At 35.8% G+C, this 16,679-nt stretch overlaps 1 protein-coding gene across 1 annotated transcript in view; it reads right to left on the reverse strand.

The window, feature by feature from the left end:
• Positions 1–16,679, reverse strand: part of LRP1B (LDL receptor related protein 1B) — a 2,136,850-nt gene that overhangs the window by 693,902 nt on the left and 1,426,269 nt on the right. The window contains exons 30-31 of the mRNA XM_062186250.1: positions 8,318–8,492; positions 7,294–7,388 (exon numbers count right to left, since the gene is read on the reverse strand). Coding sequence (XP_062042234.1) covers positions 7,294–7,388; positions 8,318–8,492 — 270 coding nt within the window. The remainder of the gene's footprint in view (positions 1–7,293; positions 7,389–8,317; positions 8,493–16,679) is intronic.

The following is a 16,679-nucleotide window of genomic DNA, read 5'->3' on the forward strand; positions in this document are numbered from 1 at the left end:
AGATGTCAATGTAGGAACACAAGAGACATGAAGAAGCAAGGTAGCATTATGCTTACAAAAGAACACAATATTGCTCTAGAATTAGAGCCTGAATTAAAAGAAATCTATAAAATGCCAGCAATGGAACTCAAAATTATGATTGTAAGGAAACTTAATATGACGTCAGAGAATAGATAGATTAAAGAAAGGAGTAGATGAGTGAGTGATGAGAATGAAAATATCACTATGCAGATAGAAAAGTGGCAGCAAAGTGGGTGATTTCAATACCACGCTCTCATCAATGGACAGATCACCCAGATAGAAAATCAATAAAATATATCAGAGTTGAGGGGCTAGCACTGTGGCATAGCAGGTAATGCTACCACCTGCAGTGCTGGCATCCCATATGGGCATCAGTTTGATTCCTGGCTGCTCTACTTCTGATCCAGCTCACTGCTATCGCCTGGGGAAACAGTAGAAGATGGTCCAAGTCCTTTGGCCCCTGCACCTGCATGGAAGACTGGAAGAAGCTCCTGGCTCCTGGCTTAGGATTGGTCCAGCCCCAGCTATTGCAGTCAATTAGGGAGTGAACCAGTGGATGGAATACACCCCCTCACCTTCTCTCTCTCTCTCTCTCTCTCTCTGTAACTCTGACTTTCAAATAAATAAATAAATCTTAAAAAAAAAGATATATCAGAGTTGAAGCATACTAGTAAGTAAATGAGCCTAACAGACATTTACAAGATATTTCACTTAACAGCTGTACAATACATATTCTTCTCATCAGCACATGGTACATTTTCTAGGATAGGCCATGTCCACAAATCAAGTCTCAGTTAATTTGAAAAGACTGAAATCATACCATGTATCTTCTCAGGACACAAAGGAATAAAACTAGAAATCAACAAGAACAATAGAATATTTGCATAGAAATTTAACAACATGGTAAATGGGTCTTTGAAGAAATCAAAGAGGAAATCAAAAACTTTCTTCAAATAAATGAAAACAAAAATACAATGTCTATATGAAATACAGAAAAAGCAGCATTAAGCATTTATAGCACTATGTGCTTACATTAAAAAAAGTCTCAAATAAAACAATTAATGATGCATCTCAAATACCTAGACAAATAAGAACAAACCAAATGCAAAACCATTAGGGGTGAGAAATAATAAGGGTCAGAGAAGAAATAAATGAAATGAAACTTAAAAAGCAATACAAAAAGCTGTGTTTTTGAGAAGATAAACAAAATATAGAAACTTCCAGGCAGACTATAAAATGAAAAAAGAAAATAAACTGAAATAAATAGAAATAAAGATGAAAAAGGAGATATAACAACTGACACCACTGAAATACAAAGCATCATAGGAAGCTACTATGAAAAATATGCTAATAAATGCAGAAATCTTGGAGAAATGGATAAGTTCCTGGATACATATAATCTAGCAAGACTAAATCAATAAGATATAGACAATCTAAACAGACCCATAACAAGCAATGAGATTAAAGTAGTAATCAAAAGTATTCCATCAACTGAAATTCCAGGACTTCATAGGTTTATTACTGAATTCTACAAAACATTTAAAGAAGAACTAACTGTGATTCTTTTCAAGCTGTTCCACAAACAGGATGAAACTGTGCTGAACTCTTTTTGAAAGTTTGATATCAAAACTGAACAAGGACATTACACAAAAGAAAACTTCACACATATATCCTTAAGGAACATAGATGTAAAGAGTCTCAAGAAAATGCTAGTAAACCAAATTCAAAACCTCATCAAAAAAATGATCAAGTGAGATTTATCCCAGAGATGCAAGGATGGTTCAGCATTCATAAATCAATAAGTGGCATACATCATGTCAGCAGAATGAAAAAAAAATCTTGTGGTCATTTCAACAGATGCAGAGAAAGCATTTATAAAATTCAATATTCCAGCTGGCGCCACGGCTCAATAGGCTAATCCTCCACCTGTGGCGCCAGCACACCGGATTCTAGACCCGGTCAGGGTGCCAGATTCTGTCCCAGTTGCCCCTCTTCCAGGCCAGCTCTCTGCTATGGCCTGGGAGTGCAGTGGAGGATTGCCCAAGTGTTTGGGCCCTGCACCCACTTGGGAGACCAGGAGAAGCACCTGGCTCCTGCCTTTGGATCAGCACAATGTGCTGGCCGCGGTGCTGGCCGTGGCTGCCATTGGAGGGTGAACCAATGGCAAAGGAAGACCTTTCTCTCTGTCTCTCTCTCTCTCACTGTCCACTCTGCCTGTCAATAAATAAATAAATAAATAAATAAATAGTTCAATATTCCTTGACAATGCAAACTTTACAAAAATTAAGAATCCTCAAAATTTTAAAGAATATATATCTGACAAACCAATAGCCAATATCATACTGAATGGAGGAGGAAAGTGAAAGCATTTCTCCTCAGACCTGGAACAAGATTAAAATTTCCACTTTCACCACTCTTATTCAGGATGGTACTAGAAGTTTTAACAAGAACAATTATGGAGAAGTCAGAAATAAAGTACATCAAAATTTGAACAGAGGAAGTCAAATTATCCACATAACAGATGACATGATTTTATACATGGAAAAACCTAAGCACTCCACTAAAAAGCTTTTAGAACTATAACCAATTCAATAAAGTTGCAGATTTCAAAACAAACACGAAAGACAGTAGCCTCTTCACATGCTAATGATGAACTCACTGAATGAGAAATCAGGAAAGATATCCTATTCAAAGTAGTGACAAAGAAAGCAGCTATTTAGAAATAAATTTAACCTAAAAAGTCAAAGATCTCTACAAAGAAAATTACAAAATACTAAGGAAATAAATTAGTAGACACAAAAAATGGAAAGATAGTCCATGCTCATGGGTTAGAAATATCAATATCATTAAAATGTGTATATTAAAAAAAATCTACATATTCAGTACAAACCCAATCAAAATACCAATGACATTCTTTACAAAATTAGAGAAAGTAATCCTAAATTTCATATAAATTCACAAAAGACCCAGAATATTCAAAGCAATTTTCAGTAAAAAAAATAAATAAAGCTGAGGCATCACACTATCCAACTACAAAGCACATTACAAAGCTATAGTAATTAAAATAGCATGGGACTAGCATAAAAAGATATGAATCAATGGAGCAGAATAAAGAGACCAGAAATTTATCCATTAACATACAGCCAACTGGTTTTCAAGAAATGGCTCAGATCATACATTGGAGTAAGGATAATCTCTTCAACAAATGGTGCTGGCAACACTGGAAATTATATATATACATATATATATAATTTATATATACATATAATTCATGTATATATATATATATATATATGAATGAATTTAGATTCATACCTCTCACCATATACCAAAATCAACTTCAGATGAATCAAAGACCTAAATGTAATACCTGAGACTAAGAAGTTGCTGGAAGAAAATGTAGGGGAAACATTCCAACACATTAGTATAGGCAATGAAAGCAAAACTAAACAAATGGGATTTTATCAAACTCACAAGCTTCTGCACAGCAAAGGAAAAAATTCAATAGAGTGAGACACCCAACAAATAATATGGGAAAAATAAATATTTACAAGTTACCTATCAAAATAAGATTAATATCTAGAATGTATCAGCAACTTAAAAAAATTCAACAGCAGCCACAAAAAAAAAAAAAAATACCAAACACCAATTGAATTAAGAAATAGGCAAAGGATGTCAATAGACAGTTCTTAAAAGAAGGAGGAGAGAGAAGGATGGAGGGTGAGAGGGAAGAAGGGAATATCACTATGTTCTTAGAAATTTCATTTCAGAATGCATCTCACAGGAAAACTTCCAAAAGAATTGTGTAAACCAGGATTACTCTGGCATGGATTTTTGAGGTTACTTCAAGTATTCTTCTATATCAATTATTTCCTTGTGAGACTTAACCTTGCTTCTACATTAAATAGCAGCTTAAATCTACATATAAAGTAAGAAATATGTTCCACTTATTCACATCACAGCTTCCTGTCCTTAAGGACAGGACAATGAGACAGCAAATTTTTTTTCTTTAAATAAAAAATACAAAATCTTGAAATACTTTAATATTTCCTCTACGTTAGAAACAGCATCAATTATTTTAATGAGATAGAACAAAAATATTATAACTTCCTTTTTGTTTAATATTTATTTATTTATTTGAAAGTCAGAGTTACATACAGAGAGAAGGAGAGGTAGAGAGAGAGAAAGAGGTCTTCCATTCGTTAATTCACTCCCCAGTTGGCTACAAATGCTAGAGCTGTGCCAATCCAATGCCAGGAGCCAGGAGCCTCTGCTGGGTCTCCCATGCATGTGCAGGGGCCTAAGGACTTGGGCCATCTTCTAATGTGTTCCCAGACCATGGCAGAGAGCTGGATTGGAAATGGAGCTGCTGAGATTAGAACTGGCACCCATATGGGATGCTAGCACTGCAGGCGGCAGCTTTACCTGCTACACCACAACACTGGCCCCACTATGACTTTCAATAATTAGTCACTGTGCAAAATTTAGCTACTATTGGGATAGATAAAAAAATCACAATAGGGTAAGAATGAATGAGGGTTATCTCTGCTTTGATACTGATCCCTAAAGTTGTCCATAAAGTTAACGCTGAATACGAAATATCAAATTTAAATTGAATCTAATAGACACACGACTGGTACTACATATAGGTTGCATTATTAAGGACAAAACTTTTCTCATCATAAATAATATCTCATTCAATTGTCATAAGAACATCATAGAAAAGTCATTTCCATGACAACATGGATAAGGAAATTAATTATCATCAACCTAATAGCTCTCAAAGATCACAAAGCTGAATTTACTTACTGGAACCTAAAATAATTTAGTTTCTGGTGCCCCTTAAGGAAAAAGGTAAGTGTCAAATTTTCAATAGGCCTACTTTAAAATCTGATATGTGCTTAATAAAAATCTATTTATTGCGTAAGCAAATATCTGATTGGCAAGCCATAGCCAATGCTGATCTAAGGTACAGTTTGTAATGAATTCTGTTATTTATGATGAAATAGCACATCTTGAACAAATTAAGACTTTTAAAACATATCATTTTGGAGTTGCTAAAACTGATTTTCAAAATTAACAATACCTCATGTTTGTCACAGAATGTTGAATCATCATAAATGCACAGTTAAAATATCACTTGATGCACATCAGAGGGGTCAATTACAAAATATGAATACTAATTCCTCTCATAAACTTTTTTGCATATGTAAATTGTTACTGTTTTCTCCTTTATTTTGAGAAGGGAAATGGGCATTTAGTATTAAATAAGATAAGGATAATGTTTTCTCCATTACAGAGAGAAGCATATAAATTAACATTCTGGTATAAACAATGAATACCAAATTACAATGTAAGGACTTTGTTTGCTCATACTATTTCTATCATGCTCACTTTTCAATATTAAATATTCTAAACAATTCCAGATAAGTACCCACTGAATTGCTTTAGTTCAAATTAAGTCCTTTGTCTGGGTCCTAATCTTGCAGAGCTCCTTGTTTCTTTTGTTTTATCTTCTTCCATAAAGAAGTATTAGCATTTCAATTTGCCAGTAGTATCTTACACTACCACGAATTTCAATTGCTTACAAATCTTAAACAAGCAGTCCAAAGAAAAAGCTATTAACAGCACCATTTCATATTAGAGATTTATAAACTATACAAAAATTATTTATTTCAAATCTTAGTGATACTATACCTTTACTTAAAGCATCATCTTTAAAAATGAACTAGTTTAAGTCACTGTATTTCCATATTCTAAAACTAAGAAAAAATTTATGGAAAATCTTCATAGATATTAATTCTATCAGATTTGAAAATATACTATAAGAAACTCAAGGCAAAATTATGATTTTTCTATTGTATACTATATTATTTCACATTTAATATAACATCAAAATTCAAGCTCATCACTGAATCTTTTGTAAAACAAGAACTGAAATGATAAGCAGGCAATGTAATACTTCTTGCCTCAGATATTTTTAAAAATGAGGAAGAAATAACTGTTTAAATAAAAATATAATGTATAGATATCTATGTGCAAATATGTGACACATTGTTTTATAAAATAATTTTTAAAAGATGTTCAAAGATGTTTTTGGGAATGCGTCAAGGCTCTCTCTGACCGAGCACCATGTTATATCTGATAACTTGTAATGGTTGTCAAAGATAGAATGACAGAATAAACAAATATATTGCAGAATGAATGGAGACTTCTGAAAACTGAATACTAAATATATTAACTGAAATCATTGTAACCATTAGTAATGACATAATAGTGATGATGAGAAAAAGCATCAGCATGTTATATTGCCACTGAAATTCTGTATCGGTATTGACCAATGAAGATAAAATATTTATTTTCAATAAATTTTTAGCAACCTCAGTACTTAATATTTCATAAAAATTCTCATATTGAAAGGACTTATGTCCCTATTGTGATGAGTTATAGGGCTAATCAGCAGTTAGGTCAGGTCCCAGTTGGAATGAAAAAAGGGGAATTCCCTTTAAGAGTGGACAAGATTTGTTTCCACCCAGAATCTGCTTTAGCAACAAAAAAGTGCTAATCCCACTCCTCTTGTTTTATTTTGGATTTAGCTAGGAAGTGGATTGGGCCTAGCAGTGTTTTGAGTTTTATCATGGAAATAGCAAAGAAGCAGGGATGCTACCCCTCTGAGTTTCTACTTTTATCATGAGAATAGCCTGATGGCTTTTTTGTTTTATCTTGAGCAGGTTAAACAGGATTAGGATTCTGGCCCTTTAATGGGTTTTGTACCTGAGCCATGATTGATTGTTAGCTGTTATTCTACTCCCCTGCTCCCACCTTCCCCCTCACCCTGGACACCTGAAATGAGTTTAAAAGACCCCACTCTGACAAATTTCTCAGGTCTTCTTCTCTTTGAGCTCCACTCCTGACACTTAAGCAGGAGGTTTCTGACTTAAATAAATCTTGCTTTGCTCACTGTCCTGTCTGCATGGAAATTTTTCCACATGAGACAAGACTGATGTTACCTTCTTCGCAATTTCCCCATAACACTATCATGACAGAAACCACTTACAACCTACATAGACACAGTACCTACATAGACACAATACCCACATAGACACAATAGGTTCAATAAAACTGATCATTAAGATTTATTTTATTTTATATTTATTTTATATTAATAAACTATCTTATCTTCTTTCAGGCTCTATATCAAAGGTATATTAAACAAGTACAGGTCTGTCACATTATAAACTGCAATGAATAACTATTACGAAAAATACTTGCCTACTGGTTCCTTCTGATTTTGAAAGAGAATCTTGCTATTACTTCCATCCATATTTGCCATGTTAATTGTGTTTCCATCTGTCCAGTAGAGCTTCCTTAATTGAAAATTTTTAAAATATTAATTATAGACCTACTTGCTGAATGGAAATACATACTAAACAATAAAAGAAACATGAAATATATTCTTGTCTTGGGATTCATGCTTTTCAATAATACCCAAAATTGGTGAGTCATTTGTTGAAAATAGCACATGTATTTGGGAAGAAAGTAAAACAGTTGCTTTTGTCTGTCACTGAAGAAAAGCTGTTCTCATTCTCTTTGTTTTTCTCTGTCCAAAACTGAATATTTAACTACAGATTAAGAAAATTATTTTCATTCCAAGTAATTCATTATGCTTGAATCATCTTACTAAGAAGAAATCAGCAATGTCAAAGGAACAAATTCATTTCTCCAACATAAAGAGAGAATTTCTATAGCCCTGTACAAGTTCCTCAAGGGTGCATGATGACTAACCAGAACATTGGAGAATTTGATCTACTTAGCAGTGATCATTATATATATATATATATATATATATATATATATATATCAACACATAGAAAATGCAGCATTAACAACCAGCAGTCAAAATGAAGTCAACCATTTTCTACTAGATTCCTCTTTATTTTTGAACTGTCACACTTAAGAAATGTAAATTAAGGAGATGTTATATATATATATATACACACACACACCCAAATATACACAAATATACACACACATATATATATACATATATATACATACACACATATATGAATGTGTATATATATACATATATATATATATATATTATTGTATGCAACTAACAGATATCTCTGCCCAGGAATGTCTTTTATAATTTCCATATTTCCATTTCCTTTTCTGATGCTATGGTTGATTTTACATTTTTTTCCTCTGAATCAGACAGTGATTTTCTTATTAAATCAACTCAAAGGTGTGTGTGAAATTTTGGAAAGACTTCAAAAAAATAATCATACTTTACCCCCTCACTGGGTGAGCAGCAAGACATTGTGGCTTATCGATTCCATGGATAATTGAGGTTTTCAAAGAGCCATCTAGCCGTGCCACATTAATTTGTGTTTCATCAAATTCTGAGCTAATCCAGTATAAATTACGTGAGACCCAATCCACTGCTAGACCTCTGATACTCTGAATATCTGTAAAACAGGAAAGAGAAAATTAAAAGCGAATGAAGTTTCTCATTCTGTTGGCTCTTCAAGTAAGTTATTTTCTGTCTAAGGGAAAATTTAATTTACACTTTAATTTGTTAGCTAAAATTGTACAAGATTGTAATCTCATTCCCTTATCAGTCCTTCTTAAGGCATGAGTAATCATTAATGTCTTACTGCTGAGCCATTTGAAAACCTGAAGCAACAATTAGCACTGAAATTACACTAACAGTCAATGATTCACTGGTAAACACTCAGACACAGGCAGCAGTCTTATGAGCCAAGGTAACCAAAATTTAAATTAGAGTAATAGCTTCTCCAGTTGGTAGCACATTTTTCTAGTTAGCAAAAAAGTACTTGTGGGCCATCAACAAATGGGCTATTTTATGCTCTAAGTGCCAATTTGCTGCCAAAATGAAATATAAATGTTTCAACTTTCCTGAAAAGCACCAGAGTTGAACATTTTTTTCAAAGTAGATAATTAACAGGAATTGATTGATATGAGAAAAGAAACGAAAATCCTTTTAACATTCATCCAACTTGGATTCTACAGAAATGACTGAAATCTAATTAAGCTGAAGACACACTGCAGCCAACATGAATGTTTGGGTTGTTATTCTTTGATTATTCAATCTGGCTTCTTTAAAAACAATGACAGAATTGAGACTTAAATATAATTGCATTTTGACTAGAAAATATTAAATTGTAACAATTGATGGGTACTAGAAAATCTCCAAAGATTATTAACATATTAAGTAGGTTCGTTTCAGTCTCCAATCTGTGGTTTTTCACTATACCTTCCCTGATTTTCCCTCTCTAGAGTTCTCTGGACCACTGTTTATCAAACTTACAACACCCCTGGAAAAGGTTAGAATGAAGGCTCTGATTGCACAGTCACAGGGAGGGACCTAACATTCTGCAGAGCTCACCAGCTGCCAGACGATGCCGCTGTTCAGGGGCAGTGATCCTAATCAGAGCCACAGAGCAGCCACTACAGAGCTCCAGTGGTAGGGCCACATCTGTTCTTTTTATTATTTTCAAAAGAAACCATAAACTAGCTTTTTCACATGAGGTAAAATCTCCAGATTTGTACAATTTGCCTGTTAGTCCAAAATGTAAGACTGCAAAACAAGACACAGGGGGCCAGCAATTCTGGATCAACAATGAAGTTGGGGGTTGGAATGGCAGGTTCTACTAGGTTTATAATCTTGACTTTTCTGCTCAAACATCCTTCTAATATTTCTAAATCACAGTGCACTGAGAAACTATTCCGTATGCTTCCAGTTCTCATCAAACCATCTTCCAATGTCTTTTTTATATTTAGTTATCCTCATCCAGTTCCCTCTTGTTCTTCAAGACCATTTCTTTCAAGTAAAATACATCATGTCTAATTTTTATTTGCTTCACCCGGGATCTCAGATCCTCCTTCTTCTTCACCCTTTGGGGTTGATTGATTGCTGGGAGGCATGTTGATGCACTGAGGTGATTGGATTCATCTTCTAGGTCCGGTGCCTGTTTTTTGTTGTCCAGTTATTTGAATGTCTTTCAACATATTTTCTCATCAATAAACTGAAGCTAACACATAGGATTGACTATGACATTACATAATGTTCATCTACTAAGCTTGGTGAGTGTTGCAAGATATTCTGCCAATGCAAGAATTGAATATTTTCTGCGTTTTACCCTGGATTTCTTGGTATTAGCAAAAAATGGTAAAACGTTTTTATTTACACTAAAATACATGTTCTCTAAAGTTTTCTGACTGGACTTGCTACACAACAAGCTTTTACTCATTTCTTTTGGACTCTTAGTTAAATCATCATGAGAATAATTCTGCTTTAAAATTACCATGAATGGCCAAAAATAAGCTATTAAATCTATTTAGTCCTTGCCAATTCTATGCCCATGGTCTCTCTGTCTTTAATACTGCAAGAGCATCCAGTCTCTTCTTCTTCCAAGCAACTGATTTATTTGCCACCACATTACTTTTGTCTGTAGAGGTCTCTAGATCATGACCTTCTCTTGGCCCAAGGTATTTAATAGCTCCAAAGCACCCAGAAAGTGATGTCTACATTCCTTAGCCTAAATTTCTGTAAAGTCTGAATATGACTACTTTCTCAATCTTATTTCTTATAATTTCTTAAAAGTTACCTTACATTTCAGTCCTACTGATGTGTTCAAATATTTGGACTTCTCCTAATCTTTTCAAATGAAAGAGGAACTATGTGCATTTCATACCCTAACCTATTTTTGCTTACCTAAATCTTAGGCAAAACAGGCCAGCACACAGGAAATATCACTTTTGCAGTTATATAAACATGATCATTTCTCCTGAAAATCTCAGGTGGACAGGTTCACTTCATCTACCTAACTCAAGAGGACCATGTTTGGCCAATCCCTTTCTACCTGTGATATTTATTTGGCTGAAGTATTAGTACATTCACATATGATAAGGTCAGGTTCCTAGCTATTTTACCTTTATAGCCCATGTTCTAAAACATATAAAATATCTTCAACAGAAGTATTTTAATGATTTAATAAACAAATTCACAGAGTACACATTCCAAAACATTAAAAATGTGTGAACTGAGCAAGAAAAGTCAAATATAAGGCCCATATGATCACTGAGAGGTAGCTAAACACACCATTAGGAAATCTCAATTCTAACATCTTATCCTTACCATTTTTATGCTCACCAGACTAGGCTTTATAATTATCAGGTTTACATCGAAAAGAATTATCTTTTTTGTCTATTACTAATGCTCACTTCTGGTTGTTTTAAAGTGTCCTGATAAATTCTTCATAATGTCATAGAGGTGAAAAGGGAATAATCACTGTGTAATTAAAGATGTTTTTCTCTTCCAGATTAAAAAAAAATATATGAGAATGCTTAGTCTTGTTTTCAAATAAGTCAAGGAAAGACCTCTAAGCAAGGTTCTCAGAAAAGCCAATTTTCCATTTCTGGGGACTCTCACTTCTTGAAATAAGCAGATTATATATTCTGAGAAAGCCTCCACATCAGAAAATTCCCTTATGTAGGATAACTTACAGTTTTCCAATGCATCACTGAGATCACAACTGTAAAGAGAATCTGTAAGTGCTAACACACATTCACATGTTGACTAAAATTTATGAGACAGGCAAGCAGGAATGCAGAAGCTGCAGTAATTAGAGATAAAACTTTTACTTACAGTCTACAGATTCATGGATTACTGGTTGCACAGCCAGAGAGGATTAAATCCTTAAACTCATAGAAGGAGAGAACAAATTAAAAATGCTGTGAGGGGTATTGGAAGGGTGTAGACACACCATTAGAAATAGTTGAGATACTGGGGGGAATCTGTGTATTTAAAAAAGAGAGCAATTAAAAATAAAAACAAAACTTTTTTTTTTCTTTTGAAACCAAAAAAAAGTAAATTAGTAAATGTAGGTCTGTACCTGATCAAGAGATTACTTATTTATAAACAAGGAATTCACTGGTGAGACAGAAAAGAAATCAAATTAAATTGATTCTTGCCTTAAAGCAACTAGCACTGTCTCTATCAGTCACTAATGAAACTCCTGAAGAAGAAAAATGTTTCCTTACAATATGCCTTTACTATTCCCATAAAGTTCATCCTCACAAAAGATCAGAATTTTGAAAAAAAAAAAGAAAAAGTAAAATACAAAGAAAAGAGAGAACCATAGAAAAATAACAGATTTAAATACTGAAAATTTGCATATGTATAAACTGCTACATGTATTATAAAAAAGAGTAAGATATTTCCTGACAGTTTTTGTGGTAAAGTTTATGTTGTCCGATATTAAGATGGCTACGCCCGCTCTTTTTTCATTTCTGTTGGCATGGTATATCTTTTTCCAGCCTTTCACTTTCAGCCTGTATGGATCATTGTTGGAAAGATGAGTTTCTTGTAAGCAGCAAAAAGATGGGTTTTGTTCCTTAACCCAATCAGCCAATCGGTGTCTTAACTGGACAGTTCAAGCCATTAACATTCAATGTGACTATTGAGAAGGAGTAACTTTGCCCTGCCATTTGCCAAAGATATTTTCTAATATATGGTTTGAGATTCCTGTGATCTTTTGCTGTGAGGTTTCCTTCCTTTACCTTCTTTCATATTGGTGACCGTGTTTCTGTGTTTCTGTATGTAACACATCTTTAAGCATCTTTTGCAGGGCTGGACGAGTGGCGACAAATTCTTTCAATTTCTGTTTGCTGTGAAAGGTCTTTATTTCACCTTCATTCATAAATGAGAGCTTTGCAGGATATAATATTCTGGGCTGGCAGTTGGTAGTAATAAGGAAAGCCAAAAGACTGTGGGATAATACTTTCAAAGTGTTAAGAGAAAATGATCCTCAATTGGGAAAATAATCCTAAATTGGGAATTTTATATCCAATAGAAATACTTTCAAACTAACACTCAAAAAGACCAAAAAAAAAAAAAAGCCTGATTTAAAATATAGGCAATTTTTCCAGAGAAAATATACACAGAGGGACAAAAAGCATATGAAAAGACATTTAGCATCACTAATCAATAGAGAAAAACTAGGGGCTGGCGCTGTGACGTAGCAGGTAAAGCTGCTGCCTGCAGTGCTAGCATCCCATATGGACACGGGTTCGAGTCCCGCCTGCTCCACTTCCAATCCAGCTCTCTGCTATGACACAGGAAAGCAGTAGAAAATAACCCAAGTCCTTGAGCACCTGCACCCTTGTGGGAGACCCGGAAGAAGCTCCTGGCTCCTGGCTTCAGATCAGTGCAGCACCATATGTTGCAGCCAATTGGGAAGTGTACCAACAAATGGCAGACCTCTCTCTCTCTCTCTCTCTTTCTGTCTCTCCTTCTTTCCATGTATAACTCTGACTTTCAAATAAATAAATAAATCTTTAAAAATATAGAGAAAAGTGAACCAAAATCACAATGAGATAACACCTCACATTCATTATAGTGTATATCATTATAGTGCATAGGCGAGGTTTTGGAGCAATTGGAACCCTTGGGAAGTGTCAGTAGGAATGTGAAAATGTAAATAGGTGCAGCCACTGTGGAAACAGTATGAATGGCCCTTCTTCAAAAAATTCAAAACAGAGTTATCATATGATCCAGTAGTTATACATTTGGTATATATTCTAAAGGCTTGAAAGGAATCACTTGTAGTGATTTTTTTTTTTTTTTTTGACAGGCAGAGTTAGCCAGTGAGAGAGAGAGACAGAGAGAAAGGAGAAAGGTCTTCCTTCCGTTGGTTCATCCCCAAATGGCGGCTATGGCCAGCATTGTGTCCATCTGAAGCCAGGAGCCAGGTGCTTCCTCCTGGTCTTCCATGCAGGTGCAAGGCCCAAGCACTTGGGCCATCCTCCACTGCCTTCCCGGGCCACAGCAGAGAGCTGGACTGGAAGAGGAGCAACCAGGACTAGAACCCGGGGTACCAGCTCCGCAGGAGGATTAGTCTAGTGAGCCGTGGCGCTGGCCTGAAGTGATTTTTATATACATATGCACTTAGCAGCATTATTTACAATAGCCAACAGTTGAAAGTAAGCTGGAGCCCCTCAACAGATGAACAAATAAACAAGTAAAGTGCATACAAACAACAAGATATTATTCAGCTGGAAGAAGGAAGAAGATTCTTATAAATGCTAAAACATTGATAAACATGGACAATAGTATGTATGCTAAGGGAAATGAGCCAGACACAAAATAAAATACTTTATTTCACTGGTATGAAGTACCTAGAGCAGTTCAATCCAAAGAGACAGAAAGATGAATAGTGGTTGCTAAGGGGGAAGGGAAGTGAAGATTTTTTTTTTCGACATATAATTTTGCTTTTGCAAATGACAGTTCTAGAGATTGGTTGGACTTCTGAACTGCATATCTAACAATTACAAATATAAAATTTTTACTATATGTGTTTTGTCATAAATTATTTTAGATTTATTTATTTACTTGAAAGGCAGAGTTACAGAGACAGAGATGGAGAGACAGAGAGAGAGAGAGATCTTCCTTCCACTGATTCAGACCCCAAATGACCACCACAACAGGAACAGGGCCAGTCTAGAAGCAAGGAGTTTTTCAGGGTCTCCCATGGAGTGCAGCAGCTCAAGCACTTGTCCATCCTCTGCTGCTTTCCCAGGCACATTAGCAGGATTGGAAGTGGAGCAGTAGGGACTGGAACCTGTGCCCATACGGGATGCTGGCAACACAGTTGACAGCTTTACCCTCTACCCCATGGCTATCTCTCCTTCCACTCTCCACCCCACCCCACCCCCATCCTCTCCATGTATCTATCTCCTTCCTAGATCCTTGCCTAGACTCTAGCAACCACCATTATAATTTTAACTTCTATGAGATCACCTTGGTTTAGAACTCCACCAAAATCTCTTGTGCTTCCTTCTTTCTTTAAAATGTTATTCAAAAGAGAAACAGAGACAGATCCAAGTACTTGAGCTATCATCTGCTGTCTTTCAGAGTATGCATTATCAGGGAGCTGGAAACAGAAGCAGTTGTAACTACAACCCAAGCACTCCAATATGGGATACAAGCATCTCACCTAGTGTCTTAACAACTGCACCATGTCTACCCTCCATTTAATTTTTTTTCAATTTATTTGAAGGTCAGAGAGAAAGACAAGAGACACACAGAGATCTTCCGTATGCTCTTTCACTCTCCAAATGGTCACAACAACCAGTGCTGGGCCAGGCTGAAGTGAGGATACAGTAACTCAATCCAGATATCCCACATAGTGGCAGGAAAGCAGGTACCTGGGCCATCAGCTACTGCCTACCATAGTGCGCGTTAACCGGAAGCTAAAATTGGAAGCAGAACCCAGACTTGAACCCAGTTACTTTTATATGGGATGAGGGAGTGCCAAATGGTTTCTTAACCATTGCACCAAATGACTGCCCTGCCCCTCCCCACTTAAAAACAAAGTCTTCAGTTCCTGTTGCCTTGAGAAAAAGCATAAAAAAAAAAGGCTCCGTAGCTTGATATTATGCAGTCTGTGGTAGGCCCCCATATTAACCTTCAAGTTTATATTTCTGTAGGGTCCAGCTACCCCTCACTACCTGCTCCTCATGTTCGAAGATTCCAGAATTTGATGTCTGCTACTTCCTCAAGCTGGACTGATCAATCATTAAACCAATTCCCCCAAGCCCTAGTTTGATTACTGTTTCCTCAGTGAGCACTTTGGGAATCTCATATAGAAATCTAGCACATACTCCTGTTTTAATCTTCTGACAAGAAGTTTACACTTTTCTTACAATCAATATTTCACTTACTTTTATTTCAGTTAGGTTTTTTTTTTGGACAGTCAGAGTGGATAGTGAGAGAGAGAGAGACAGAGAGAAAGGTATTCCTTTGCCGTTGGTTCACCCTCCAATGGCCGCCACGGCCGGCGCACTGCACTGATCCGATGGCAGGAGCCAAGTGCTTCTCCTGGTCTCCCATGGGGTGCAGGACCCAAGCACTTGGGCCATCCTCCACTGCACTCCCTGGCCACAGCAGAGAGCTGGCCTGGAAGAGGGGCAACCGGGACAGAATCCGGCGCCCCACCTGGGACTAGAACCTGGTGTGCCGGTGCCGCAAGGCGGAAGATTAGCCTAGTGAGCCGCGGCACCGGCCCTCAGTTAGTTATTTTAATCTCACTGTTTCACCAGATTTGAAGCTCCATGAGGTTATGAAATGTCTGTAATTTAGCTTTGAATAACAGCCATCTCTCCCACCCAGTGCCCCACATATAGAACTCAGAATATGATATGAAATTCATCCAAAAGCCTATAGAATAAAATAAAATAACTTATCACACTAAAAATGAAGAATAACTACATGAAGCATAGTTCATTTAGCATTTATTACTACAGACACATAGTTCTCAATGGAATGGCATCTGTAGAGCTTTTTGTCTGTTTTTTCTTTTCCTTTTTTTTTAAATCACAGATGTTGACATTCTTCCACCAAAAAGCTTCCTGAGAGAAAATGAAAATTGAAAATTCCATTCGGAAACAAGCAAAACAACAGATGTTCCCTTTCTGTACTTTCTACTTTAATTCCAGGCCTGTGCCCAAAATCTAGGTCTCAATGTTGTTATTGACCTGTTTTTATTTCTTTTATTCTCTGGACAAAATTCCAATATGGTTTTTTATCTTCTAAGCATTTTTATTACTGGGTAAAATGAACTACAGTATCT

The sequence above is a fragment of the Lepus europaeus genome, chromosome 1 (assembly GCF_033115175.1).
Source record: "Lepus europaeus isolate LE1 chromosome 1, mLepTim1.pri, whole genome shotgun sequence".
NCBI lineage: Eukaryota > Metazoa > Chordata > Mammalia > Lagomorpha > Leporidae > Lepus > Lepus europaeus.